The sequence below is a fragment of the Pan troglodytes genome, chromosome 1 (genome assembly GCF_028858775.2).
Source record: "Pan troglodytes isolate AG18354 chromosome 1, NHGRI_mPanTro3-v2.0_pri, whole genome shotgun sequence".
Lineage (NCBI taxonomy): Eukaryota > Metazoa > Chordata > Mammalia > Primates > Hominidae > Pan > Pan troglodytes.
The window spans coordinates 230642519-230667081 of NC_072398.2; the positions used below are offsets into that span (position 1 = coordinate 230642519).

General features: G+C 63.3%; 3 protein-coding genes and 1 long non-coding RNA gene across 5 annotated transcripts; 1 reads left to right on the forward strand and 3 right to left on the reverse strand.

The window, feature by feature from the left end:
* Positions 1-146: 146 nt before the first annotated feature.
* CPTP (ceramide-1-phosphate transfer protein) lies at positions 147-6681 on the reverse strand. 2 transcript variants are annotated; one of them, XM_016952033.4, is made up of 3 exons: positions 6544-6681; positions 2002-2198; positions 147-1793 (listed from the first exon to the last, which is right to left on the reverse strand). In XM_016952033.4, the coding sequence occupies exons 2-3, from the start codon at positions 2121-2123 to the stop codon at positions 1271-1273; spliced, it is 645 nt and encodes a 214-aa protein (XP_016807522.1). In that variant the 5' UTR covers positions 2124-2198; positions 6544-6681; the 3' UTR covers positions 147-1270. The 2 variants fall into 2 exon arrangements, with proteins under 2 accessions (XP_016807522.1, XP_009444655.1); XM_009446380.5 differs by lacking the exon at positions 6544-6681 and adding an exon at positions 6051-6432.
* A 295-nt stretch (positions 6682-6976) lies between these two features.
* On the forward strand, positions 6977-21147 carry INTS11 (integrator complex subunit 11). The gene is given in 17 exon segments (NM_001280424.1): positions 6977-7054; positions 11421-11518; positions 11985-12058; positions 13021-13249; positions 17041-17139; positions 17221-17255; positions 17697-17835; positions 18360-18424; positions 18826-19015; positions 19156-19239; positions 19629-19718; positions 19804-19966; positions 20053-20160; positions 20252-20313; positions 20385-20527; positions 20603-20732; positions 20826-21147. Coding segments are annotated over 17 exon segments (1803 nt in total). The 5' UTR covers positions 6977-7026; the 3' UTR covers positions 20892-21147.
* On the reverse strand, positions 14863-18720 carry LOC134807638 (uncharacterized). Its single transcript, XR_010148596.1, has 2 exons — positions 18035-18720; positions 14863-16825 (listed from the first exon to the last, which is right to left on the reverse strand). It is a non-coding gene; the product is annotated as an uncharacterized LOC134807638 (long non-coding RNA).
* On the reverse strand, positions 21072-24559 carry PUSL1 (pseudouridine synthase like 1). The gene is made up of 8 exons (XM_016952027.4): positions 24002-24559; positions 23750-23807; positions 23449-23636; positions 23118-23267; positions 22870-23040; positions 22033-22087; positions 21685-21847; positions 21072-21419 (listed from the first exon to the last, which is right to left on the reverse strand). The coding sequence occupies exons 1-8, from the start codon at positions 24076-24078 to the stop codon at positions 21370-21372; spliced, it is 912 nt and encodes a 303-aa protein (XP_016807516.1). The 5' UTR covers positions 24079-24559; the 3' UTR covers positions 21072-21369.
* Between the last annotated feature and the right edge of the window lie 4 nt (positions 24560-24563).

The window sequence follows — 24563 nt, forward strand, 5'->3', positions numbered from 1 at the left end:
GGCTAACACAGCCCCCTGAGCCTGGCAGTGGGGCCTCAGCTCCCTTGGAGTTAGGTGCACCCACCTCAGCTGTGTCCCTGGGGTGAGGGCCCTCCCCACCCTCGCTGGGTGCCCCTGTGTCCCCCTGCAGGAAATCAGGCACCCAGTGCACCCCAGCGTCTCCCTCCTGGGAGGCTGTGTGATTTATTAACGTTGGAAGACACCACATAGGTTGCACTCTGGAAGCTCGCATGTCTGCTGGGCCGTGGGGGCCGTCCCTCTGCCACCCCGAGGTGCTGGGGTCCACTGTGAAGAGGCAGTGGCCAGGCCCCAGGCACTGGATGGTGGCTGGGCTGGTTGTGGCTGTCTGGTAGCCTTTGGCTGGGCCACAGGGTCCAGACCCTCCTGTTCCATGCCCCGTGGGTCTCCTGGGCACTGTGGGGAGGGGGCATCAAGGGGCAGGGGGAGAAGGGACACAGCATTTCACTGGGTGTAGCAGAGTCCCAGCTCCTGGGGGCCTCGGGCCGTGCTGTGCAGACCCACGGCCGCTGCGGGAGGCGGCCTGCTGCGTCCCTCGGGGAACTGGTGCCGTGCAGGGGCTACGGAGGAGGCTGTCCCAAGGGCGGGGACTTCCTGGGCCCTTCTGTGAGGAGCCTTGGTCTCAGCTTCCGGCTGTCCTGCCCCCAGTCTGCCTGGCACGCTGAGGGGCAAACAAGGCAGGAGAGGCGGGGAGAGCCCCACAGTGCCCAGACTGCTGTTGAGGGTTTCTGCCAGCCAGGGCATGGAGGGCACTGAGTCCCCTGGGCTCAAGGCTGCCCACCTGGGCAGACACGGGGTCCCAGGCACGGGCCTGAGATGAGGACACATCGGCTGGCAGAAAGGAGAAAGGATGGAGCCTCCACACCCCGGGACCTGTGACTTCATCCTGGTTCGCAGATCCACCCCACAGGCTAGGGGGTGGCGACCTTTCGGGCTCTTGCGGGCCCGGCCCCCACTGCCTGCTCTGCTCTGCACCGCACCCTGGCGAGGCCTGGCTGCGCACGCGTGTAACAGGCCGAGGGGGAGCCGTGGCCGAGGCGTCTCGTTCCGGACCGAGAGGGTGGGCCTCTTCTGGGCTGGTCGCCACCTTCTCTGTCACAGTCTGTGGTTCCTAACCAGCTCAGCTCACAGGGGCGACAGAGGATCTCCTGTTCCCGCAGCGCCCAGAAGGCTCTGCCATGGGACTCACGGCCCTGGCCACCGCAGCCCAGATCTGCAGCAGGAAAGCCGGTGCGGCCCTGGCTTCCCGCCCCTAGGGCAGGTCCAGCAGGGAGTGCTCGGCGTAGAGCTTCTGGGAGACGTTGTAGACACGCTGGATGAAGGGGAGAGCCTCGCCTAGCATCTGCACGGCCTGCTCCGGGGGCCCCACGTTCATGGCCTCCAGGAAGACCTCGCGTGTGGGCAGCGTGCAGAAGGCCACGGTGACGGCGCGGCGCACGACCCAGGGGTGGTAGGCGGCCAGCGAGGCGTTGTAGGAGTCGGCGCAGAGTGCGGAGGTGCGTGCGTCCTCGGGGCTGGTGCGCAGGCCCTCCAGGAACAGCTGCAGCCAGTGCAGGGCGCGGTGCAGGCGCAGCACCGTCCGGCAGCCAGACTCGGGGTGGTGGGAGCGGCGCTCCAGGTCCACCAGCCGGTTGCTCAGCTCGTGGGCCACCATGGCCTGCAGGCTGCGGTAGTGCTCGCTCTGCGGGCCGCCCCTGAGGCGCTCCATGATCCGCAGCTTGGAGACCACGTCCTTGGAGATGAATGAGAAGATGGTGCCCAGGCTGTTCAGAAACCTGTGGAAGGGAGCGGGGCTCGAGTCCTCGCCCAGGCCTGGGGGAGCCCGCCTGGGGTGCAGGGGACACTGCCCAGCCTGCGGGGGCTCACACCCATCTGGAAACGGGCAGCAAAGCTGGTGGGGACAGGCAGTCGGGAGGCAGATGCCACATATGGGACTCGGGCCAGGGGAGCGCCCACCTCGGGAGGCAGCCCTGGCGCACGCACCTGACCAGGCCCTTCCAGCTGGCGATGTAGGGGTCCAGCAAGACCTCTTCCTTCTCATCGAGACACTGCTTGAAACTGACCAGGACGACTTTCAGATTGAAACCTGTCTCCGAGTCATCCATTTTTTGATAGGAACGGAAATACAGTAGGGCTGGGGGGCTGTGTCGCTGGGGTCAGCTTGCTCTGTGGCTCATTTTCTGTGTGTGGAGGGGAACAAAATAGCTGCGATCCCATTGCCGCGCACTGAACACTCATGCCCCTCATGGAGCTTCCTCCCAGGAGCTGCCTGGCTCTGCTCCCAGCCAAGCCGCAGGCTCTCAGGCACACCACCCTGACCCACCCTTCATCAGGATTGCGCATTCAGGGACCTTGGCACAGCCCCTCCTGTGGATCAGGCCACTGGCTCCGTGTCAGTCCCTGACCCCGAGAGTGGCCCCCTCTGGCTTTATCAGACCACTAGGCCCCGCTGTCTGCAGCAGGTGTCTCTGCTGGTGCTTTCTTGTTTTTGTTTCTCTCTCTAGATGCTGTATCTGTTTTTACCAGCTGGAGAAATACTAAGCCCCTGCCGAGAGCCAAGCACCGTCCTAGGCATCTGGGTGCATGGGGAGTGCGAGCAGACATCTGGGGTGGGGTCAGATGACAACAAAGACAGGAAGTTCTGAAGTCCTAGACAAGAAAACAGACACGGGGAGGCTGAGGTGGGCGGATCACCTGAGGTCGGGAGGTAGAGACCAGCCTGGCCAACGTGGTGAAACCCCATCTCTAATAAAAATACAAAATTAGCTGGGCGTGGTGGCGCATGCCTGTAGTCACAGCTACTGGGGAGGCTGAGGCAGGAGAATTGCTTGAACCCGGGAGGCGGAGGTTGTGGTGAGCCGAGATAGCGCCATTGCACTCCAGCCTGGGCAACAGGTACGAGACTCCGTCTCAAAAAAAAAAAAAAAAAAAAAAAAGAAAAGAGAATCCACAGAATGGAGGAAATTATTTGTAGGTCATATTTGACAAAAATCTAGTATCCAGAATGTATAAAGAACTATTACAGCTCAGCCTGCCGAGTGCCTGCGATTGCAGGCGCGCGCCGCCACGCCTGACTGGTTTTCGTATTTTTTTGGTGGAGACAGGGTTTCGCTGTGTTGGCCGGGCTGGTCTCCAGCTCCTAACCGCGAGTGATCCGCCAGCCTCGGCCTCCGGAGGTGCCAGGATTGCAGACGGTGTCTGGTTCACTCAGTGCTCAATGGTGCCCAGGCTGCAGTGCAGTGGCGTGATCTCGGCTCGCTACAACCTCCACCTCCCAGTCGCCTGCCTTGGCCTCCCAAAGTGCCCAGAGTGCAGCCTCTGCCCGGCCGCCACCCCGTCTAGGAAGTGAGGAGCGTCTCTGCCTGGCCGCCCATCGTCTGGGATGTGAGGAGCCCCTCTGCCTGGCTGCCCAGTCTGGAAAGTGAGGAGCGTCTCTGCCTGGCCGCCCATCGTCTGAGATGTGAGGATCCCCTCTGCCTGGCTGCCCAGTCTGGAAAGTGAGGAGCGTCTCTGCCCGGCCGCCATCCCATCTAGGAAGTGAGGAGCGTCTCTGCCCGGCCGCCCATCGTCTGAGATGTGGGGAGCGCCTTTGCCCCGCCACCCCGTCTGGGATGTGAGGAGCGCCTCTGCCCGGCCGCGACCCCGTCTGGGAGGTGAGGAGCGTCTCTGCCCAGCCGCCCCATCTGAGAAGGGAGGAGACCCTCCGCCCGGCAGCCGCCCCGTCTGAGAAGTGAGGAGCCCCTCCGCCCGGCAGCCACCCCGTCTGGGAAGTGAGGAGCGTCTCCGCCCAGCAGCCGCCCCGTCCGGGAGGGAGGTGGGGGTCAGCCCCCGCCAGGCCAGCCGCCCCATCCGGGAGGGAGGTGGGGGGGTCAGCCCCCCGCCAGGCCAGCCGCCCCATCCGGGAGGGAGGTGGGGGGGTCAGCCCCCCGCCCGGCCAGCCGCCCCGTCCGGGAGGTGAGGGGCGCCTCTGCCCAGCCGCCCCTACTGGGAAGTGAGGAGCCCCTATGCCCGGCCAGCCACCCCGTCCGGGAGGGAGGTGGGGGGTTCAGCGCCCCCCCCGGCCAGCCACCCTTCCGGGAGGGAGGTGGGGGGTTCAGCCCCCCGCCCGGCCAGCCGCCCAGTCCAGGAGGGAGGTAGGGGGGTCAGCCCCCCGCCCAGCCAGCCGCCCCATCCGGGAGGGAGGTGGGGGGGTCAGCCCCCCGCCCGGCCAGCCGCCCCATCCGGGAGGTGAGGGGCGCCTCTGCCCGGCCGCCCCTACTGGGAATTGAGGAGCCCCTCTGCCCGGCCAGCCGCCCCATCCGGGAGGGAGGTGGGGGGTCAGCCCCCCGCCCGGCCAGTCGCCCCGTCTGGGAGGGAGGTGGGGGGGTCAGCCCCCCGCCCGGCCAGCCGCCTCGTCCGGGAGGTGAGGGGCGCCTCTGCCCGGCCGCCCCTACTGGGAAGTGAGGAGCCCCTCTGCCCGGCCAGCCGCCCCGTCCGAGAGGGAGGTGGGGGGGTCAGCCCCCTGCCCGGCCAGCCGCCCCGTCCGGGAGGTGAGGGGTGCCTCTGCCCGGCCACCCCTACTGGGAAGTGAGGAGCCCCTCTGCCCGGCCAGCCGCCCCGTCCGAGAGGGAGGTGGGGGGGTCAGCCCCCCGCCCGGCCAGCCACCCCGTCCGGGAGGTGAGGGGTGCCTCTGCCCGGCCGCCCCTACTGGGAAGTGAGGAGCCCCTCTGCCCGGCCACCACCCCGTCTGGGAGGTGTGCCCAACAGCTCATTGAGAACGGGCCATGATGACAATGGTGGTTTTGTGGAATAGAAAGCGGGGAAAGGTGGGGAAAAGATTGAGAAATCGGATGGTTGCCGTGTCTGTGTGGAAAGAAGTAGACATGGGAGACTTTTCATTTTGTTCTGTACTAAGAAAAATTCTTCTGCCTTGGGATCCTGTTGATCTGTGACCTTACCCCCCAACCCTGTGCTCTCTGAAACATGTGCTGTGTCCACTCAGGGTTAAATGGATTAAGGGCGGTGCAAGATGTGCTTTGTTAAACAGATGCTTGAAGGCAGCATGCTCGTTAAGAGTCATCACCACTCCCTAATCTCAAGTACCCAGGGACACAAACACTGCAGAAGGCCTCAGGGTCCTCTGCCTAGGAAAACCAGAGACCTTTGTTCACTTGTTTATCTGCTGACCTTCCCTCCACTATTGTCCTATGACCCTGCCAAATCCCCCTCTGTGAGAAACACCCAAGAATTATCAATAAAAATAAAAATGAAAATTAAAAAAAAAAAAGAAAAAAGAAAACAGACACAGCAGAAAGCAGAGACAGGTGGGGCCGGGGGTTGGGGGACGCTGCTGGGCAGGGTGCCCCATCTTCCTCACTGCTACATCCCCAAAAGCAGAAAAGAGGCTATAGGGCTGGCACTTGCTGGATGGATGGACACGTGTTTTCACTCCTGTTGCTGAAACTCCATGTCCCACACAGATGGGTTTTACCACTCAGAAGATTGCCACGAGGCCCTTGTACTAGCCCTAGGGAGCCTTCCACGAGTGGCCCAGGCCCTGCTTTGGATTCTGCTGGCATTCACATAGTCACTCCACAGATCCACAGACATCCAGGCACCCATGCTTTGTGTGAGTGTTGCCAAGCACCCTTGCCCTGTCTCCCTGGATGCCCCACGGGCCCGCACCTGCTCTGGGGAACCTGAGAGTCAGCTGCATTCCACCTCGACCAGGAAGAGGGCCTGGGGGTTCCTAGGCCGGTTGGTGCTGGGAGCCCTGTCCTGGCCTCCCTGGCTGCAGGGACTCCAGCGGTGGGGGAGGGGGAAGGGCACCCAGCCGTGGTGAGAGCTCCTGACCAGGAGCAGGTGGGCAGGTTGCTCAGCGCCCTAGGACTGGGCCCTTCATCACTAGGGATCATGGGCTGCAAGCCCTGCCCAGCCCGTGGCCCAGGCTGCTGGAGCACTGGTGCCTGGAGGGTGCAGAAGCCTGGCGTTGCAGGCCCCACAGGTTGGGTTGCATGCTTGGCACCAGGCGGAGGCCCCAGATGTGAGCTCACCGGGCTTCGGGTGTGGGGGATGGCTGCTCCTGGGCCTCAGAAAGATGCAGTCCCATAGACTTCCAGCACGCCCCTCCCCTCCTCGGGCCTTAATTTTGTCCACTGAGAAGATGGTCTCTGAGGCTCTGGGGTTTCCTTCTTGGTCACCAGATATTCTGCGGGCCTTGCCTTCCTGCCCAGATTCGAGCCAGTGGCAAACAGAAGCTGCCAGGAGCCTCTCAGAGCTGTGGCTGGTGGCTCGGGAATAACAGGAAGGGCAGTGGCTGTGCAGGAGGCAGGCAGCTTGCCAGCCCAGGAAGGTGACCCAGGACACCTCCAGGCCTTTCCCAGGGCAGCCCAACGGCCCAAGGTCAGGGCCGGGCGCGAGGGCGGCCTGAGCACACAGCCCGGTGGCTGACAGCAGGCTGGGGGGCCAGCAGGAGACGGGGCCCCACGGCGCCCCAGGCCTTGTGGGTGGGACCAGACCCTGTCGAGCGAGCGCTACGAGTCTCACCTGGGAAGGGGGCTTCAGATGGCACCGGACTGGATGGGCACCGGTTCGGGTCCCTGCTCCACCGAGAGGCCCAGGAAGGGGCGGAGGCCCGGGGTGGTGTTGGGGAGGGGCCGATCTGAGCCACGGCTCCGTCCTGCGCGGGAGCCGGGTCCTCGGCCGCCCGCCCGCTCCGGCCCTCTAGGACGACGTCCCCTCCCGCTCCCGGCCCCTCGGCGACTTCCGGACCGTGCGGGTTGGGTTGGGCAGGTGCGGCCGCCGAGTCCGAGCCGCTCACCTGGGCCGTAGCCGCCGTCCGGGCCCCGTCCCCGCCCACCGCCCCGCCCTCGCCCGCCGCCCTGATTGGTTGGATGCCGTCCAATCAGGAGGCCCGGCGCCCCGACCCGCGTTTCCGGCTAGCGCACCGGAAGTTGCAGCGAGGTGGTTGCGCCTGCGCAGTGCATCACCGCAGGCGGGCCTCGCGGGTCCGGGAGCGCGGCGGAGACGATGCCTGAGATCAGAGTCACGCCCTTGGGTGAGTGGGAGCCGCCGGGGGGGCTGTGGGGCGGGCTCCGTATGCGGCTCCGGGCGGGCTGGGCGCCCCGCTCCTTCCCGTTTCTCGTGGAGCCAGGTGCGCGCCGCGGGCGTCCTCCGGTCTCCTCCTCCCCGCGCGGGCCCTGGTGGGAGCCGAGAGGCGGCCTAGTCCCTGCACCCCGGGCCTCCGGCAGTGACGCGAGAACGCGAGCCCCGAGGTTCAGGCGGCCGTGAGGGGAGGTCGCAGATGGGGCGGCGGGGCCTTCGCGCTCGCTGTGCGCTTTCGTCGGTGCCTTGACCTCCCCATGCCGCGCGCTGCCGCCTCCAGCCCTACCAGCCCTTCAGTCCCTTAGCCCCTCAGTCCTCCAGTCTCCCAGCCCCTCAGCCCCCCAGCCCCTCAGCCCCCCAGCTCCCCAGCCCCTCAGTCCTCCAGTCTCCCAGCCCCTCAGCCCAGCAGACCCTCAGCCCCCCAGCCCCTCAGCCCCCCAGCTCCCCAGCCCCACAGCCCTCCAGTCTCCCAGCCTCTCAGCCCCTCAGCCCCTCAGCCCCCCAGCCCCTCAGCCCCTCAGTCCCCCAGCCTCTCAGCCCCTCAGCCCCCCAGCCCCCCAGCCCTCCAGTCCCCCAGCCTCTCAGCCCCTCAGCCCCTCAGCCCCCCAGCCCCCCAGCCCTCCAGTCCCCCAGCCTCTCAGCCCCTCAGCCCCCCAGCCCCTCAGCCCCTCAGCCCCCCAGCCCCTCAGCCCCCCAGCTCCCCAGCCCCACAGCCCTCCAGTCTCCCAGTCTCTCAGCCCAGCAGCCCCTCAGCCCCCTAGCCCCTCAGTCCCCCAGCCTCTCAGCCCCTCAGCCCCTCAGCCCCCCAGCCCCCCAGCCCTCCAGTCCCCCAGCCTCTCAGCCCCTCAGCCCCTCAGTCCCCCAGCCTCTCAGCCCCTCAGCCCCCCAGCCCCTCAGCCCCTCAGCCCCCCAGCCCCTCAGCCCCCCAGCTCCCCAGCCCCACAGCCCTCCAGTCTCCCAGTCTCTCAGCCCAGCAGCCCCTCAGCCCCCTAGCCCCTCAGTCCCCCAGCCTCTCAGCCCCTCAGCCCCTCAGCCCCCCAACCCCCAAGCCCTCCAGTCCCCCAGCCTCTCAGCCCCTCAGCCCCTCAGCCCCCCAGCCCCTCAGTCCCCCAGCCTCTCAGCCCCTCAGCCCCCCAGCCCCCCAGCCCTCCAGTCCCCCAGCCTCTCAGCCCCTCAGCCCCGCAGACCCCCAGCCCGTCAGCCCAGCAGACCCCCAGCCCGTCAGCCCCCCAGCCCCTCAGTCCCCCAGCCCCTCAGCCCCTCAGCCCCCCAGCCCTCCAGTCCCCCAGCCCCTCAGCCCAGCAGACCCTCAGCCACCCAGCCTCTCAGCCCCCCAGCCCCTCAGCCCCCAGCCCCCCAGCCCCTCAGCCCCCCAGCCCTCCAGTCCCCCAGACCCTCAGCCCCCCAGCCCCTCAGTCCCCAAGCCCCTCAGCCCCCCAGCCCCCCAGTCCCCCAGCCCCCAAGCCCCTTAATCCCCCAAGCCCCTCAGCCCCCCAGCCCCGCTTCTGCCTCCTCACCTCTTGCTTTCTGTCCACCACTCTGTGTGCTCACGCCCGAGTTACAATCAACTCTCACTTTAGCTCTTGTTCTACCTGATTTCTGCAACACTGAAAAAAATAGCAAAAAACGCAAATATGTACTCCTAAAAGTCCTGACAGTCTGGGCACTGTGGCTCACGCCTGCAATCACAGCACTTTGGAAGGCAGAGGTGGGAGGATCGCTTGAGCCCAGGAGTTCAAGACCAACCTAGCCAACATGGCAAGACCCCATCACTCCAAAAAAAAAAAAATGCAAAAATTGGCAGGGCGTGGTGGTGTGTGCCTGTGGTTCAAGCTACTTGGGAGGCTGAGTTGTGAGGATTGCTTGAGCCCAGGAGGTTGAGGCTGCAGTGAGCCATGATTGTGCCACTGCACTCCAGCCTGGGTGACAGCAAAACCATGTCTTAAAAAAAAGTCAAAGTCGTAACAGCATAGAACGATGCGAAGAAGGAAAAAATTAGTCAAAATCCAGGGTCTCAGAAACAGCTGGAGGGACATGGTGTTGGTGGCCAGTCATCCTGATGTCCTTAGCGTTTTCCACAGGTGCCTGCCCTTCCTGTGGAAGGGTCCTGGTCCTTCCACCGGGCAGGGGGTCGAGGGCACCTTCCAGCACAGACACCAGGACGGGATTCCATGTCCTTCCCCATGGCGAGAGCGCTTCTTCGGAGGGTGCCCCCTGCCCCGGTGTGGACACTGTGCTGTGAACACCCCTGGCCTGTGCACACCCCATGGCATTTTGCAGCTGTTTGCATGGGCCCCACTGCCCTCCCCTGCTCTCTGCATCCTCCGTGGGGTCCTCCCAGCCTGCCCCTTTCCCATTTGGCCTCTTGGCTGCCTGTTCTGCCCACTCTCTGGACATCTGATCTTTCTGATCTTTCATGTGGCTTCAATTACCCCCAATCTGTACCTGGGTATATTCTCAAGGTCACCTCAGCCAAGGTATCATCAAAGCCAAAGTCCTGTTTCACCGCTTCCCTGCACCAGGGACTGCCTCGGGCTCCGTGTCCGTGCTCACTGGACCACTGCTGTGTCCTTGGGGTCACTCCCACGCCTTGGCCTGTGTGTGGCTACCCCCCCGCCGCCAGTCCCCCTACCCACCCTGCCCATCCCTCCCCACCGCCGGTCCCCCCACCCACCCTGCCCGTCCCTCCCCCTGCTGGTCCCTTCCCTCCCCCCTGCCTGTCCCTCCCCCTGCTGGTCCCTTCCCTCCCCCCTGCCTGTCCCTCCCTGCTGCCTGTCCCCCCTCCGCCCGCCCCGCTTCTCCCTCCCCTGGACCGTCCCTTCCCCACCCCGTCCCTCCCCCTCCCCCACCCTACCCCTCCCCTCCCCTGCTCAAAAGTTGGCTTCTCGGAGCAGTCTCCTGTCATGGTTCTGGAAGTTTTGAGGCTTCCTCATTCTCTCACCTTGCTCTTTTCTGTCATAATAACCTTCGTCTGGCGTGCTTTGGGTGTCTTGTTTGTCTGCCCTCTGTCTCCTTGCTGACAGGGATATCTTCTCCTGTCTTCTGAGCCCTGTCCCCTCGTGTAGCTCCAGGCTCTATTCCTGCACCTTTCCGCTTTCCTCCCTGGGATCACTGTGGGTCCTGTCGGGAGGCGGGACTGCCAGTACTTCAGGACTGGGCTTTGGAATTCAGAAAACCAGCCCGGGCCCCACGCTTCGGGGCCGTGTGCCACAAGTGCCTCTGTGGCCTTAGGTCCCTGGCCATGAAGAGGGGCGGCCCTCCCTTCCCACAGGTGCCAGAGGGCCTCTGTGAGCCTGGCGTGGCTTGGGGTAGGAGATGCAGAGAGAGGAGACAGCTGAGACCCTGCTCTCAGAGAGCTCACACCCAGCGGGGGCAGGAACAGGCCTGGAAGAGAACCTGAGACCCCCTCTCTGTGGCAGGCAGCCCCTCAGCTGTGGCCCCGTCATCCTGATGTGTGGTGCTGGCTTTGGACACTTCGAGTGGCTGGCAGGGGGAGGTGGGTGGGATTCAAGGGGAAAACTGTTCACTGCCATCAGACTCCCGCCCAGGCACAGTCTGTGCGGGGGCCGTGACCCTTTCCTCTCGGGCCCCCAAGCCACATGAGGGGGCTGAGTGTGCCTTGGCTGGCCAAGGCCTCTGGCTGGAGCAGCTGGGCAGGGCTGCTTGGCTGTCAGGAGTGTGGGAGGGCTGCAGATGAGGGTCTGTGTTGGGGGCTGCATGGTGTGCAGTGGTGTGAGGCTCGTGTTGCCACGCTGGCCACAGCTGGACCACTGGCACCGTGTTCGCTATGGCATGGCTGAGGCTGTGTGGCGCCCCTCCACAGCCGCACCACCAGAGAACACCCAGTGCCAGCACTTAGTCACTCACTGCCTTGCCTGCCTGGGGAAAGATCCTGGAGAAGGTGGCCTCATTGGTTTGCAGCTCTGCTGGGGGTCCAGCCACAGCCCAGGAGTGACTCTGACTGAGGTGTTGGCCCCACAGGCCAGCCGTTGTCTCTGTTGGAGGCTGAGGACCACAGCACAGTGCCCACTACTTAGCCAGCAGGCCGTGGCCACCTTAAGAGGCCAGGGGAAGCTGGCGGGGGAGGGCGTGTGGGCTGCCAGCCTCCACCCTGGACATGATGGTGTGGGGCATGGTTCCCTGTGTCCCCCTTCCTGTGAGTAGGGGTGGCCCTGCTTCTTGGCCCATGTGTCTGTCCACACAGCAGACTTGGTCCGGTTTCCTCAGTGCACTGGGGTCCTGCAGAGCTTGGGGAGGCAGCACAGGGGGCTGGGGGCGGGGGGCGCAGCAGTGACTCTCATCTGCCCTCCCTCGAGTAGGGGCCGGCCAGGACGTGGGCCGAAGCTGCATCCTGGTCTCCATTGCGGGCAAGAATGTCATGCTGGACTGTGGAATGCACATGGGCTTCAATGACGACGTGAGTCCCTTGGGCAGGAGGCCCAGAGGCTGGGAGAGCCGGCCATCCACAGTTGGACCCTGGGCCTCAGAGCCGGGACAGTGGGGTGGTGGGCAGCAGTGGTTGTGCTTGGACGGCTGCACCCTGTGGGGAGCAGGGATGGGTGGGCCTGGCCGAGGTGAGCCCCTGCATGGTGAGGTCCCCCTATGCTGGCGCTGAGCCCCAGCCCCAGGGTCCTGTAGGCTGGGCTCCGTGAGACCCTGGGCTCAGCTTCCAGCTCACATCTGTCAGTGAGGTTGGGGGTAACCTCGGCCCCTCCGGATGCTGTGAGCAGCCAGGGGTCCTGGTGCCACCTGCGGGATGGGAGTGCCCAGCCTGAGTCTGCACATAGAACCCCCCTTCCTGGGGGCCCCTCCCTGGGGCATGGGTGGCCCCAGATGCTGCCTGGAGACCACTGTGCAACCTGAAACCCCCACATCCTTCCTAGCGACGCTTCCCTGACTTCTCCTACATCACCCAGAACGGCCGCCTAACAGACTTCCTGGACTGCGTGATCATTAGGTGGGTTCCTGTTGGGGGCCTTGAGGGTCCCATGTCTGTGCCTGTGGGGCTTGGGCCACCTTGCTTGGTCTCGGCAGCGTTTGGCAAGGGGCCTGTGCCATCCTTGATCCTCAGGGGGCTTCTAGGCCCCAGGATCTGCTCCCTGCCTGCCTTACTGGTCACACACATGGCCTGGTCTCTGTCTGTTCTTCCGGCCCTGCCCTCTGAACCCGGCCCTCCAGGCTTCACCCTCTCTGATGCCTTCACTGTCTCAGGATCTTTAAACCCCACTGTCTTGTTGGCGATTCCAGAGTCCCGAGTCTGCCCTGACCCCAGCCTTTAGGGTTCAGCAGCTCATGACCCGCTGGTCTGGGTGGCCTCGTCTGGACGGCCACAGCACTCCTGCTGGCCCCCCTCCCCTTCCCTGCCCTGTCCTCCCCAGCAGCCAGGCCCGTGAAGCCTGGAGAAGCCCCTTCTCCTCTCCGGAGGCAGTGTCCTCAGCTGCCCCTGAGCCCCTCGTGGTTGTGGTTTCTTCTCAGACACGGTGGTGTCCCCAATGCCTTCCTGGGGCTTGCCAGGCGCTGCCCTTGCCCTCAGGTCTGTGCCACCTTCACCTGCAGCTCCACTCAGCCTGTCCCGACTGCCTGAAAAGCCAGCGGCTCCCCTATGCGCGGTTCCCTCAGCAGCTTTGCATTGTCTCGCGAGCGCGTCGCCGCGGTTCCCTTAGCAGCTTTGCATTGTCTCGCGAGCATGTCGCCGTCACCGACGTGTTCAATTTCCCGTTTGCTTATTGCCTTGCTAGACTTTGAGACTGAAAGTTCCAGGGAGACAGTTTTGTGTTTGCTCATTACTGACTCTTCGGTACTCGGGATGGGGCCTGGTGCACAGCAGGCGAATGAAGGGGCCAGTGACCCACAAGCCCAGAGCGCGGGTGAAGGCTGGGGCAGGGTGGGCCCAGGCTGACCTGTGCTGCATCCCCCTAGCCACTTCCACCTGGACCACTGCGGGGCACTCCCCTACTTCAGCGAGATGGTGGGCTACGACGGGCCCATCTACATGACTCACCCCACCCAGGCCATCTGCCCCATCTTGCTGGAGGACTACCGCAAGATCGCCGTAGACAAGAAGGGCGAGGCCAACTTCTTCACCTCCCAGATGATCAAAGACTGCATGAAGAAGGTGGTGGCTGTCCACCTCCACCAGACGGTCCAGGTCAGGTTCCCAGGGCCACAGCTGGCACAGTCACTGCCCACCCCCACACCAACCATGCCCTCTGCCCGTTCTACATAGTCTCTGGAAGGCTGGGGCCTCAGAGTGAGCCCACCCCACCTCACTCTTGCGTCCAGCACTGTGGGGACACCAGGGGGCGTCAGCGCGAGGACGCGGGTCCCAGACCAGACTGGGCGCCGACCCGGGAGAGTACGTGCAGGGTGGGGGTATGCACCGGCTTACGAACCCACCTGGCTCTGTCCGAGCGGCATTGAAATGGCCAGAGTGGGACAGGCTGGTGCCCTCAGAGCGCTTGGAGCGGCCAGAGACTCGCTGGAGCTCCCGGGGTGTTGCCGGGCAGGGAGGCAGGGGCTGGAGGGGAGATGGGCCAGCTCTGGAGGGTACCTGGTTCTGGGTGTGGGTCAGGGAAGAAGTGAAGGTTAAATCAGCGAGTGACAGGTGAAATTCCATTTCTGACAAAGATTATGGGTTTGTCTGTGTCTCACTGGAATCTCTGGGTATTCCTTTTATATTTCTTGAAACTATATTAGGTACCTTTGTATTTTGGAACATTGAATTTTCTGATTGAACTTGTCAAAATGAAGTATGTTTATCTTTTTTGTTGTGAAACTTTAATTTTTTTTTTTTTTTTGACAGTGTCTCACTTTGTTACCCAGGCTGGAGTGTGATCTTGGCTCACTGCAGCCTCGGCCTCCCGGGTTGAGGTGATCTCCCACCTCGGCCTCCCAAGTAGCTGGGACTTACAAGCATGTGCCCATATGCCCAGCTAATTTATTTTGGTATTTTTTGTAGAGATGGGGTATGTGTTGCTAAGGCTCTCGAACTCCTGGGCTGGTCTCCAGGGATCCTCCCACCTCAGCCTCTCAAAGTGCTCGGATTACAGGCATGAGTCACCACGCCTGGCAACTCCCTCAGTACATTTTAAACCCAGAAAGACATCATCATTTCTAATGCCTGGTAACACCAGCATTTGCTTAGTTTTATTTATATATTTATCTTTTTTGTTGGGCTTCCTGCATTTTTTCTACTTTTTACTTGGGATAATTTGCCTTCTGCCTGAAGAATGTGAGTGTGGGTCTGCCGGTGCTGAATTCTGTCAATTTTTATTTGCCTTGGCCGGGCGCGGGGGCTCACGCCTGTCATCCCAGCACTCTGGGAGGCCGAGGCGGGCGGATCACGAGGTCAGGAGCTCGAGACCATCCCGGCCGACACGGTGAAACCCCGTCTCTACTAAACAAAATACAAAAAATGAGCCGGGCGCGGTGGCGGCGCCTGCAGTCCCAGCTACTCGGGAGGCTGAGGCAGGAGAATGGCGTGAACCCGGGAGGCGGAGCTTGCAGTGAGCCGAGATGGCGCCGCTGCCCTCCAGCCTGGGTGACACAGCGAGACCCTGTCTCACAAAAGAAAAAAGAGAGAGAGAGAGACATACAAATGAAAAAATACTCAGTTTAAGAAATTCATAGCACTTTGTGAGGCCGAGGTGGCCAGGCTGAGGCATGAGAATCACTTGAACCCTGGAGGCGGAGCCTGCAGTGAGCCGAGATGGCGCCGCCGCCCTCCAGCCTGGGCGACAGAGCGACGCGCGAGACTCCGGCTCAGAAAAAAAAAAATTTATTTGCCTGCAAATGGATTTACTTTATCCTCGTTCTTAAAGGACGTTTTTCCCTTAGGTGTGTAAGATTTCAGGTTGACGGCATTTTGTCTCTGCACTTTGCAAACAACGTTCTGTCTCTGGGCATGGGCAGCCGTAGGGTCTGAGCACGAGCCTTGGTTTTTGGTGCCTGTGCTCCGATGGGCTGACATGTATCCTCAGCCTGTTCAGAGTTTGAGGCCTCTTGGATCTGTGGCTTGAGGCCTTCACCATGTTTCTTCCAGTGTTGTTTCTGCCCCGTTCCTGCTCCTCCAGGGACCCCGAGAGCCTGACGTTCAACCTCTTGAAACTCCGTCATCTGTTTGTCTTTCCTGTTTCCTGATGGATATCCCCTCTGGTGTCTTTCAGTTCATGGATTCTCTTCTGGTTATGTGTCATATGGTGTTAAATTCATCTGTTGAATTCTTTTTTTTTTGCGACGGAGTTTCGCTCTCATTGCCCAGGCTGTAGTGCAGTGGTGCGATCTCAGCTTACCTTGAACCTCCGCCTTCTGGGTTCAAGCGATTCTCCTGCCTCAGCCTCCCGAGTAGCTGGGATTACAGGCGTGTGCCACCACACCCAGCTAATTTTATATATTTTTTTAGTAGAGACGGGGGTTTCACCATGTTGGTCAGGCTGGTCTTGAACTCCTGACCTCTGGTGATCCACCCGCCTCGGCCTCCCAGAGTGCTGGGATTACAGGAGTAAGCCACTGCGCCTGGCCAAAATTTTGTTTTTAAATTAGCCCGGCGTGGTGGGTGCGTGCCTATAGTCCCAGCTATTTGGGAGGCGGAGGTGGAGGCGGGAGGACGCTTGAGCCCAGGAGTTTGAGTGAGCCATGATTGCGCCACTGCAGCCTGGGTGACAGCCCCACCCTGTCTCTCAATTTTATTTATTTATTTATTTTTGAGACACAGTCTCGCTCTGTCGCCCAGGCTGGAGTGCAGTGGCGCGATCTCGGCTCACTGCAACCTCCGCCTCCCGGGTTCAAGCAGTTCTCCTGCCTCAGCCTCCCGAGTAGCTGGGATTACAGGCGCACACCACCACATCTGGCTAATTTTGTATTTTTAGTAGAGACGGGCTTTTTCCGTGTTGCTCAGGCTGGTCTTGAACTCCCAACCTCAGGTGATCCACCCGCCTCAGCCTCCCAAAGTGCTGGGATTACAGGCATGAGCCACCATGCCCGGCAAGTTTTAAATGAATAAATTAAATTTAAAAGAAGTCTAGTTTTTTGCCAATTTTTGTTTTTGACACTCTCGCTCTTGTTGCCCAGTCTGGAGTGCAATGGCACAATCTCAGCTCACTGCAATCTCCGCCTCCCGGGTTCAAGTAATTCTGCCTTAGCCTACTGAGTAGCTGGGATTACAAGCACCCACCACCATGCCCAGCTAACTTTTGTATTTTTAGTAGAGACAGGGTTTCACCGTGTCGGCCAGGATGGTCTTGAACTCCTGACTTCAGATGATCTGCCCACCTTGGTCTCCCAAAGTGCTGGGATTAAAGGTGTGAGCCACTGTGCCCAGCCCAGTATTTTTTTGTTTGTTTTTATTGAGATGGAGTCCCGCCCCATTGCCCAGGCTAGAGTGCAGTGGCGTGATCTCAGTACACTGCAACCTCCACTTCCCAGGTTCAAGCGATTCTCCTGCCTCAGCCTCCTGAGCAGTTGGGATTACAGGCGCGCACCTCCACACCTGGCTTACTTTTGTATTTTTAGTAGAGACGGGGTTTCACCATGTTGGCCAGGCTGGTCTCCAATTCCTGACCCCAAGGGATCCACCTTAGGCCTGGCCGCCAACATTCTGAACCTTGTCTTTTCTCTGTCATGTATTCAGAGTCCACGCTGGAAACTCCAATTTCAGGTCCCTTCAGTTTTCTGTCCGTTGTCTTTCGTTCTTTGTCCACGTTGCCCGTCCCTTGTGAACTGGATGCTGTGTGTGAGCAACAGGGACTGAAAAGCTCAGTGCAGTGCCCTCGCTCCCCTCCCCTGCCTCCCTCCCCTGCCTCCCTCCCCGCCCCCACCTCCCTCGCTCCCCTTCCCCCGCGCTCCCCACCCCCGCCTCCCGCGCTTCCCGTCCCCCGCCTCCCTCACTCCCCGCCCCTCTGCTGTGAGGACACAGCCTGAGCGCAGCCCTGTCCTCCACAGGTAGATGATGAGCTGGAGATCAAGGCCTACTATGCAGGCCACGTGCTGGGGGCAGCCATGTTCCAGATTAAAGTGGGCTCAGAGTCTGTGGTCTACACGGTCAGTGGAAGGGCTTGAGGCTCGGGAGGGGCTGCTGGGGTGGGAGGCACCCTCCTCATGGCATCCTTGATCGTTCACCAGGGTGATTATAACATGACCCCAGACCGACACTTAGGGTAAGTAGGCTGAGGTGTCTTTTTGTCCCGTGGGCCCCCCTGGAGCTCAGGACCCTTGCAGGCGTCAGGGTGCCAGCCCTTGAGTGGCCAGCCTGGCAGCGTCTCCCATGTCCTGTGCGGCCTGGAGAGCCCCCTTCGTTCTGGGCCCAAATGCGCGAAGGCACAGGGTCCAGGCGGGGGCCTCAGTCCCTCCTTCTCTCTCTTCCCAAGTGTCTGGGTGGGTGCCTCTGTCTCGCTCTTCCGAAGTGTCTGGGTGGGTGCCTCTGTCTCTCCTCTCTCTTCCCAAGTGTGCTGCCCACAGCATTTTACCAGCTGGCTCTTTCCAGCCAGAGTGACCTAGGAAGGCGGCTGGGCGTGGTACTGGGGTCCAGCTTGTCACACCCAGCCCTGCAACTGTGGGGACAGTGCATCGTGGCTCACACCCCCACCCCCGTGTTCCAGAGCTGCCTGGATTGACAAGTGCCGCCCCAACCTGCTCATCACAGAGTCCACGTACGCCACGACCATCCGTGACTCCAAGCGCTGCCGGGAGCGAGACTTCCTGAAGAAAGTCCACGAGACCGTGGAGCGTGGTGGGAAGGTAGCTGCAGCAGGGGTGGGGACATGGGCCCTCGGCCATGCTGGGCTGGTCTTTCTGGCAGGCTTGGCTGCCCTTGGCATGGGTCAGGGTCTCAGGGTGGGGGGTACTGCATTTTCAGGCAGGGAGGGAGGAAGATTTGCTCAGCATTGAGGAGGAAAACTCAGAGACCCTTTCCTAGGGAGCCCCTTTTCCCTCCTACCTCAGGTGCGGACGAAGCCCTGGCCAGGCTCCTTCTGTCTCTCATGCAGCTCCCTTCTGTCTCTCATGCGGCTCCCTTCTGTCTCTCATGCGGCTCCCTTCTGTCTCTCATGCGGCTCCCTCCTGTCTCTCATGCGGCTCCCTCGTGTCTCTCATGCGGCTCCCTTCTGTCTCTGGAGAGCGGCTGGGACGGGACTGGGAGCAGATGAGAGGCTAAGGTCCCTATGAGGCCGCAGCTCTTGGGCACCTGGCCGTGCCCTCACTGGACGCTGCCTGCTGTGTCGAGGGGCCACGTGCCCAGGGCTCCTGCCTTGTGTCCCCCTCAGGTGCTGATACCTGTGTTCGCGCTGGGCCGCGCCCAGGAGCTCTGCATCCTCCTGGAGACCTTCTGGTAGGTGCCGCCAGGACGGCTCTTTAAGGAGCCCCTGGCCCGGCCTGAACACAGTCCAGTTGGTGGGCAGCCCTGTCCAGCGTAGCGGTGGCATCTTGGCCCTGCTTGCTGCTGTCCTGGGGGGCCGCTCGTGTGCTGTGTGACCCCAGGAGGCCTGTGACATCCTGTCAGCGCCACTGTGTGCGGCTCTTGTAGGGGTTCCTGGTTCTCCGCTGAGCCCGGCTGCTGCAGGGCTTAATGGGACATAGGCTGAGGGCACTGGCCTCCCGTGGTCGCGACCGGACTCAGCCTGGCCCGTGCATGGGCTGTGCAGACACGGGTGTGGGGGGTGACCCGGCCGAGTCCTGCCCTGCAGCATTCTCCCCTGTGGCCACTGTGCTGACTGGGCCGGTGGTCCCCAGGGAGCGCATGAACCTGAAGGTGCCCATCTACTTCTCCACGGGGCTGACCGAGAAGGCCAACCACTACTACAAGCTGTTCATCCCCTGGACCAACCAGAAGATCCGCAAGACTTTCGTGCAGAGGAACATGTTTGAGTTCAAGCACATCAAGGCCTTCGACCGGGCTTTTGCTGACAACCCAGGACCGATGGTGAGGCCTGCGGCAGGGCCGGCCAGCACATCCACATCCGTCGGTCTCCTGTCTTCCGCAGGTGTCTGGGCTTGGGCCTGCAGTGGGGGTGGGGGGCATCTGCTGCCCTGACCCCCCACCTGGCCCTGTGTGTCCTGTAGGTTGTGTTTGCCACGCCAGGAATGCTGCACGCTGGGCAGTCCCTGCAGATCTTCCGGAAATGGGCCGGAAACGAAAAGAACATGGTGAGGGCATGGGGAGGTGTGGGAATCTGGAAGCTGGAGGCCGACGGGTTGCCCTTCCACCCATGCTGTCTCTGAGCTCTCACTGGCTTGGCCTCGTGCTGGCCAAGGGACGTGGCTGCTGCTGCTGCTGGGGAACGGGGGCGATGTCTCCCTGGAGCTGCTCAGTCTCTCTGTGACACAGCTTGTCCACCTCGGGCAGAACAGCCCCAGCCCAGCCCTGGACAGTCTTGTGCCAAAACCTGAGCCCTTTGGAGTCTGCAGCTAGGCTTGGTCGGGTGCCGCTGGCAGGTGGAAACAGCTTCCAGGGGTTCAGGCGGGGGCATCCCGGGCAAGGCCTTGAGGTGCCAAGGCTGGAGTCCCCTGGCTGTGAGCTCTGTGCCTGCCCCCAGGTCATCATGCCCGGCTACTGCGTGCAGGGCACCGTCGGCCACAAGATCCTCAGCGGGCAGCGGAAGCTCGAGATGGAGGGGCGGCAGGTGGTGAGTCTCGACCCCGCACTGGGCTGGCAGGGCCGAGGGGCACCTCCTGGTGGTAACCGCTATCCACGCCCTGTGGCCTCTGCAGCTGGAGGTCAAGATGCAGGTGGAGTACATGTCATTCAGCGCACACGCGGACGCCAAGGGCATCATGCAGCTGGTGGGCCAGGCAGAGCCGGAGAGCGTGCTGCTGGTGCATGGCGAGGCCAAGAAGATGGAGTTCCTGAAGCAGAAGATCGAGCAGGAGCTCCGTAGGCAGCCGGGCGGGCGGCGTGGGGCCCACCTCGGGTCAGCACGGGCAGCCTGGGCTGAGGCTCTCTCTTCCCCCGGGGTCCAGGGGTCAGCTGCTACATGCCGGCCAATGGCGAGACGGTGACGCTGCCCACAAGCCCCAGCATCCCCGTAGGCATCTCGCTGGGGCTGCTGAAGCGGGAGATGGCGCAGGGTATGCGGGCTGGGCAGGGCAGGGCAGGGTGCTCGGGGCAGGCGGCTGGGAGCGGCCCTCACATTGATGGCTGCTGCTGCCTCCTCCGCAGGGCTGCTCCCTGAGGCCAAGAAGCCTCGGCTCCTGCACGGCACCCTGATCATGAAGGACAGCGTGAGTGCCAGGACGGTCTCTGGAGGGGGGAGGGCCGCTGCTGCACTCGCTGACCTGTCCCTGCCCCACAGAACTTCCGGCTGGTGTCCTCAGAGCAAGCCCTCAAAGAGCTGGGTCTGGCTGAGCACCAGCTGCGCTTCACCTGCCGCGTGCACCTGCATGACACACGCAAGGAGCAGGAGACGGCATTGCGCGTCTACAGCCACCTCAAGAGGTGGGCGCCCGGCCCCCCCCCCCCACTCCCTTGGGCCCTGGAGGCCAGGCAGGGTCTCACCGAGCCTCCCCACAGCGTCCTGAAGGACCACTGCGTGCAGCACCTCCCAGATGGCTCTGTGACTGTGGAGTCCGTCCTCCTCCAGGCCGCCGCCCCTTCTGAGGACCCAGGCACCAAGGTGCTGCTGGTCTCCTGGACCTACCAGGTAAGGGGTGACCCCCACTCCACCGTGGTCAACACAGGTATCAACACTCCTCCCTGTCCTGCACCACCCACAATGCTCTTGCCTCTGCCCTAGGACGAGGAGCTGGGGAGCTTCCTCACATCTCTGCTGAAGAAGGGCCTCCCCCAGGCCCCCAGCTGAGGCCGGCAACTCACCCAGCCACCACCTCTGCCCTCTCCCAGCTGGACAGACCTGGGCCTGCACTTCAGGACTGTGGGTGCCCTGGGTGAACAGACCGTGCAGGTCCCATCCCTGGGGACAGAGGCCTTGTGTCACGTGCCTGCCCAGGCAGCTGTTTCCAGCTGAAGAAACAAACTGGTCTCCAGGCTGTCTTGCCTTTATTCCTGGTTAGGACAGGTGGTCCTAGACAACAGTTTCCAGTAAAACCTGAACAAAAGACTACTTGGTACTCTCTTCTTGGTGTACATGGCTGTGTCCTGCACTGTGCCCCATCCCGCCTGGGACAGAGATGGGCATCCAGGGTGCTGGGACCCGGGCAGGGAGGCTACTGTGGAGACCAGGCAGCAGTGCTGTGGGCCCCAAGCAGCTGTGACTGCCCTGGCTTGACCAGCACAAGGTTGGGCCTGGTGTGGCCTAACTTTGGCTTGAGTGTCCAGGGTCATCCGTGGCTCCCGAACTGTGGCCCCTGCAGGGTGCAGGAGGCAGCACCTGTGGACGGACCAGACCCTGTGTCGGCCTGGGGCAAGACCGGCCCAGCACCTTCCCCACCGCTGAGACCACTCCCATGACCAGGGAGCGGGCCAGCCCAGGAGGGGCTACGGGCTGGGCTGAGGGACTGCAGCCCTGGGCGGGGGGCTGCTTCACCCCCAGTTGTCTTGCTGCAGTCAGTGGCCCCTGGCCCCCCCCACCCCATGCCTTGGCCACAGTAGTCACTGGGCACATGACAGGAGCTTCTCGTGCCTGTTTTTCTTACCGAGGTTCCCATACAGCACTGACTTGAGGAATAAGCCATGGGCTGGGGCTACACGTGTCTGATGCTTGCCCAGGGGATCTTGGCTCTCCAGAATCGTCTTCACGTGGGCAGGTGCCAAAGCCCCCAGCCCCACGGCCACCAGCACAGCCGTCATCCTCCGTACCTGTGACCCAGAGCCACCTGTGACCCAGAGCCGCCCGTGACCCAGAGCCGCCCATGACCCACCAGCACAGCCGTCATCCTCCGTACCTGTGACCCAGAGCTGCCCACGACCCAGAGCCAAGACTGCACAGGGGCCTGCCCACCCTCAGCCCCACCCCCTGGGGACGGCCCCAGAACAGAGCCTACCTGTCTATACAGGAAGGACTGGCTCTCAAACTCCAGGTTCCAGAACCGCAGCTTCCTGGAAAAACACGTACCTGTAGGTGTCTGTGGGGCAGTGTCTGCCATCCTCAGCCTACTGTGTGGCCTTGGATGGGAGAGTGACAGGGTGGGCCTCAAGACGAGCCTGGTTCTCACTAGCTTGGCCACCAGGGACCCTGGCTGATCTCCTGCCCCCAGTGAGGCCCATTGGAGGGGCTTAAAACCAGAGAAGCAATGCTTGGGCAAGGAGGCAGCAGGACTCTGGAGGCTGGGCAGGTAGCCTGGCCATCCCAGAGGGGCTTGCCCTGGGCCCTCACCTAGGGTTCTGGTGCAGGGTCTGGGAACGTGGCTGGTGCGGGTGCCAGAGACCCCCAGTCCTGTACCTGCTGCTCTGCCACGGAAGTCTGGGGCTGGCAGAAGTTCTTCCTCCCTTCAGGGCTCACCCCAATAGGGGAGGTTCTGGTCAGAAGCTGCCACCTGGTGGGCGGCCCTCGGGACAGTGCTGGGGGCAGCAGAAACCACCCCACCAGAACCACTGGCACCAGTGAGACCTTTCCAGTAGCTGCCAACATTCTTCCATCAGGCATGGCAGGGGTTTTTCAGAGACAAGCAGCCTTCCCTGTTCTCTGCTCCCCAGCCTGGGGGGAGGGCACAGCTGGAGGCTGGGGGGCGTCCGGGCGACTCCCCTCCAGCTGTGCAGGTCCTGAGGACTCCCGGCTGCCTGCCTCCCGCCTCACCTTGCCTTAAAACTGGGGGAGGTGCTGGAGCTAAAATCAGCACATGACTTGAGGGCAGGGCCACAGCCCAGGGGCCCTTCCTCACCTGCTCTCCTCGGGGGTGACCAAGGGGCTGGCTTGGCCTGGGGAAACGGAGACCCGGCGCAGCGTTCGCACGGGGCTCGGCACCGGGCTGCCAGCGGACTGGAAGGCGCTGAAGTCATGTGTGCCGAGGAGGTGCTGGGCGGCTTCCTGCATGGCGACCACATCCAGGCAGCTTCAGGGACCAGGGTGACCGTCAGGAGGGTGGGGCCGGCCTGCCCGCCCCTTCCCCGCTGTCAGGGCCACACTCACTCTGCCGGGAGAGTCCAGCATAGGTTGCGTTCAAACACCGGCAGCTCATCACGCCGGTGACAGCCAGTGGCCAGGCGGTACAGGTAGGTCCGGGACGTGGCTGCGTAACGAGCGTGGAAGTCGCTGGGCACTCGGAAGGCCCGCAGGACCCTATGGCGGCAGGTAAAGCTCACCGGAGGAACGACCCCGCCCGCCCGCGGTGTCACATTGGCTCTCCTTCCCCCTCGAGCTCCGACCAGACAACGAAGTCTGTCCAGATCTCCAGCCTCCGCCCGCGACAGATGGAGTCGGGAAGGCACAGCCCCAGGGGCTGCTTAGGTCGCGGGCTCACCTGATGGCCGGGTGCCGCAGATGTGTGTTGAGGGCCTCGGCCAGGACCTCGGGCGGGAAGGGCGGCCGGCCTGAGCGGCGCTGGACGTCCAGGTGCGCCGCGTTGCTCAGGGCGTGGACCCCGGCGTCCGTGCGGCTGGAGATGGTGAACCTGACCGGCTCCACGGAATTCAGCCGCTCGGCGGCCTCCTGCAGGACCGAGCCGCGGGGCGGGCGGGTGAGCGAGGCCGGACCCCGGGGACGCGCGGGCGGGAGCCTCCCCCTTACCCCTCACCGGGCGTCCCGTGACCGGCTGAGCGCACCTCCAGGTAGTTCTGGACCCCGACGGCGCGCTGAGTGCCCCTGACGGCCGCGACCCCGCTGCGGGCAAAAGCGGGCGGAGATTACCGGGGGCGCCCTGCCCTGGGGTCTCTGCCGCCCTCTGAGGCCAGGGCCGCTTCCTCCCCCGAACGTTTGGAACCTGCGTCCAGAGACATCCGCCTGCCCGCCCGCGCCCTCCTTCCCGCCTCCGCCCGGGCCCACGTGGCGCCCGCCGCTGCGCCCGGGAAACCTACTTAAAGTCGGTGCCCACGTACTGGAAGTACACAAGATAGCGCGCGCGCACGGAGCCTGAGGCCGGCGCCGAACTCATGGCGGAGCCCAGCCGGTGGCGCCAGAGGCGGCCTCCAGCGCAGGAATCCTGTGCGCGCGCGCGCGCGGACGCGGCCTGGTCACGCGCCCCCCCCCTTCCCCCCGGCCAGGCCGCTCTTGCGCCTGCGCAGTGGCACCGCGCCACGGCGGCCAGAGTCGGGGAGCGGAGGCGGGGCCGGGCTTAGGGAGCGGCTGCAAAGTGCCGGCCCGCCGCCGAGCGCAGGCGCTCTACCTCTACCGCGGCGCCCCGGGAGGCGCGCACCAACCACGCGGTCACCCCGCGCTCTCGCGGGCGTGCATTCGTTCACTCGCTCATTCATTCGCCGCCGCCCACACTCCCCGAGCGCGCCCGTTCGCCGCGTTGCGGCCAAGTCCTCCCAGATGTGGTTTTTGCAAACGCCCTGAGTTGCGCAACGGCCGGGATGGTTGGAGCGGGCGGGCCCGCGCCCTCCCCGCGCCCCACATTTCCACCGACTGTCCCCGGAG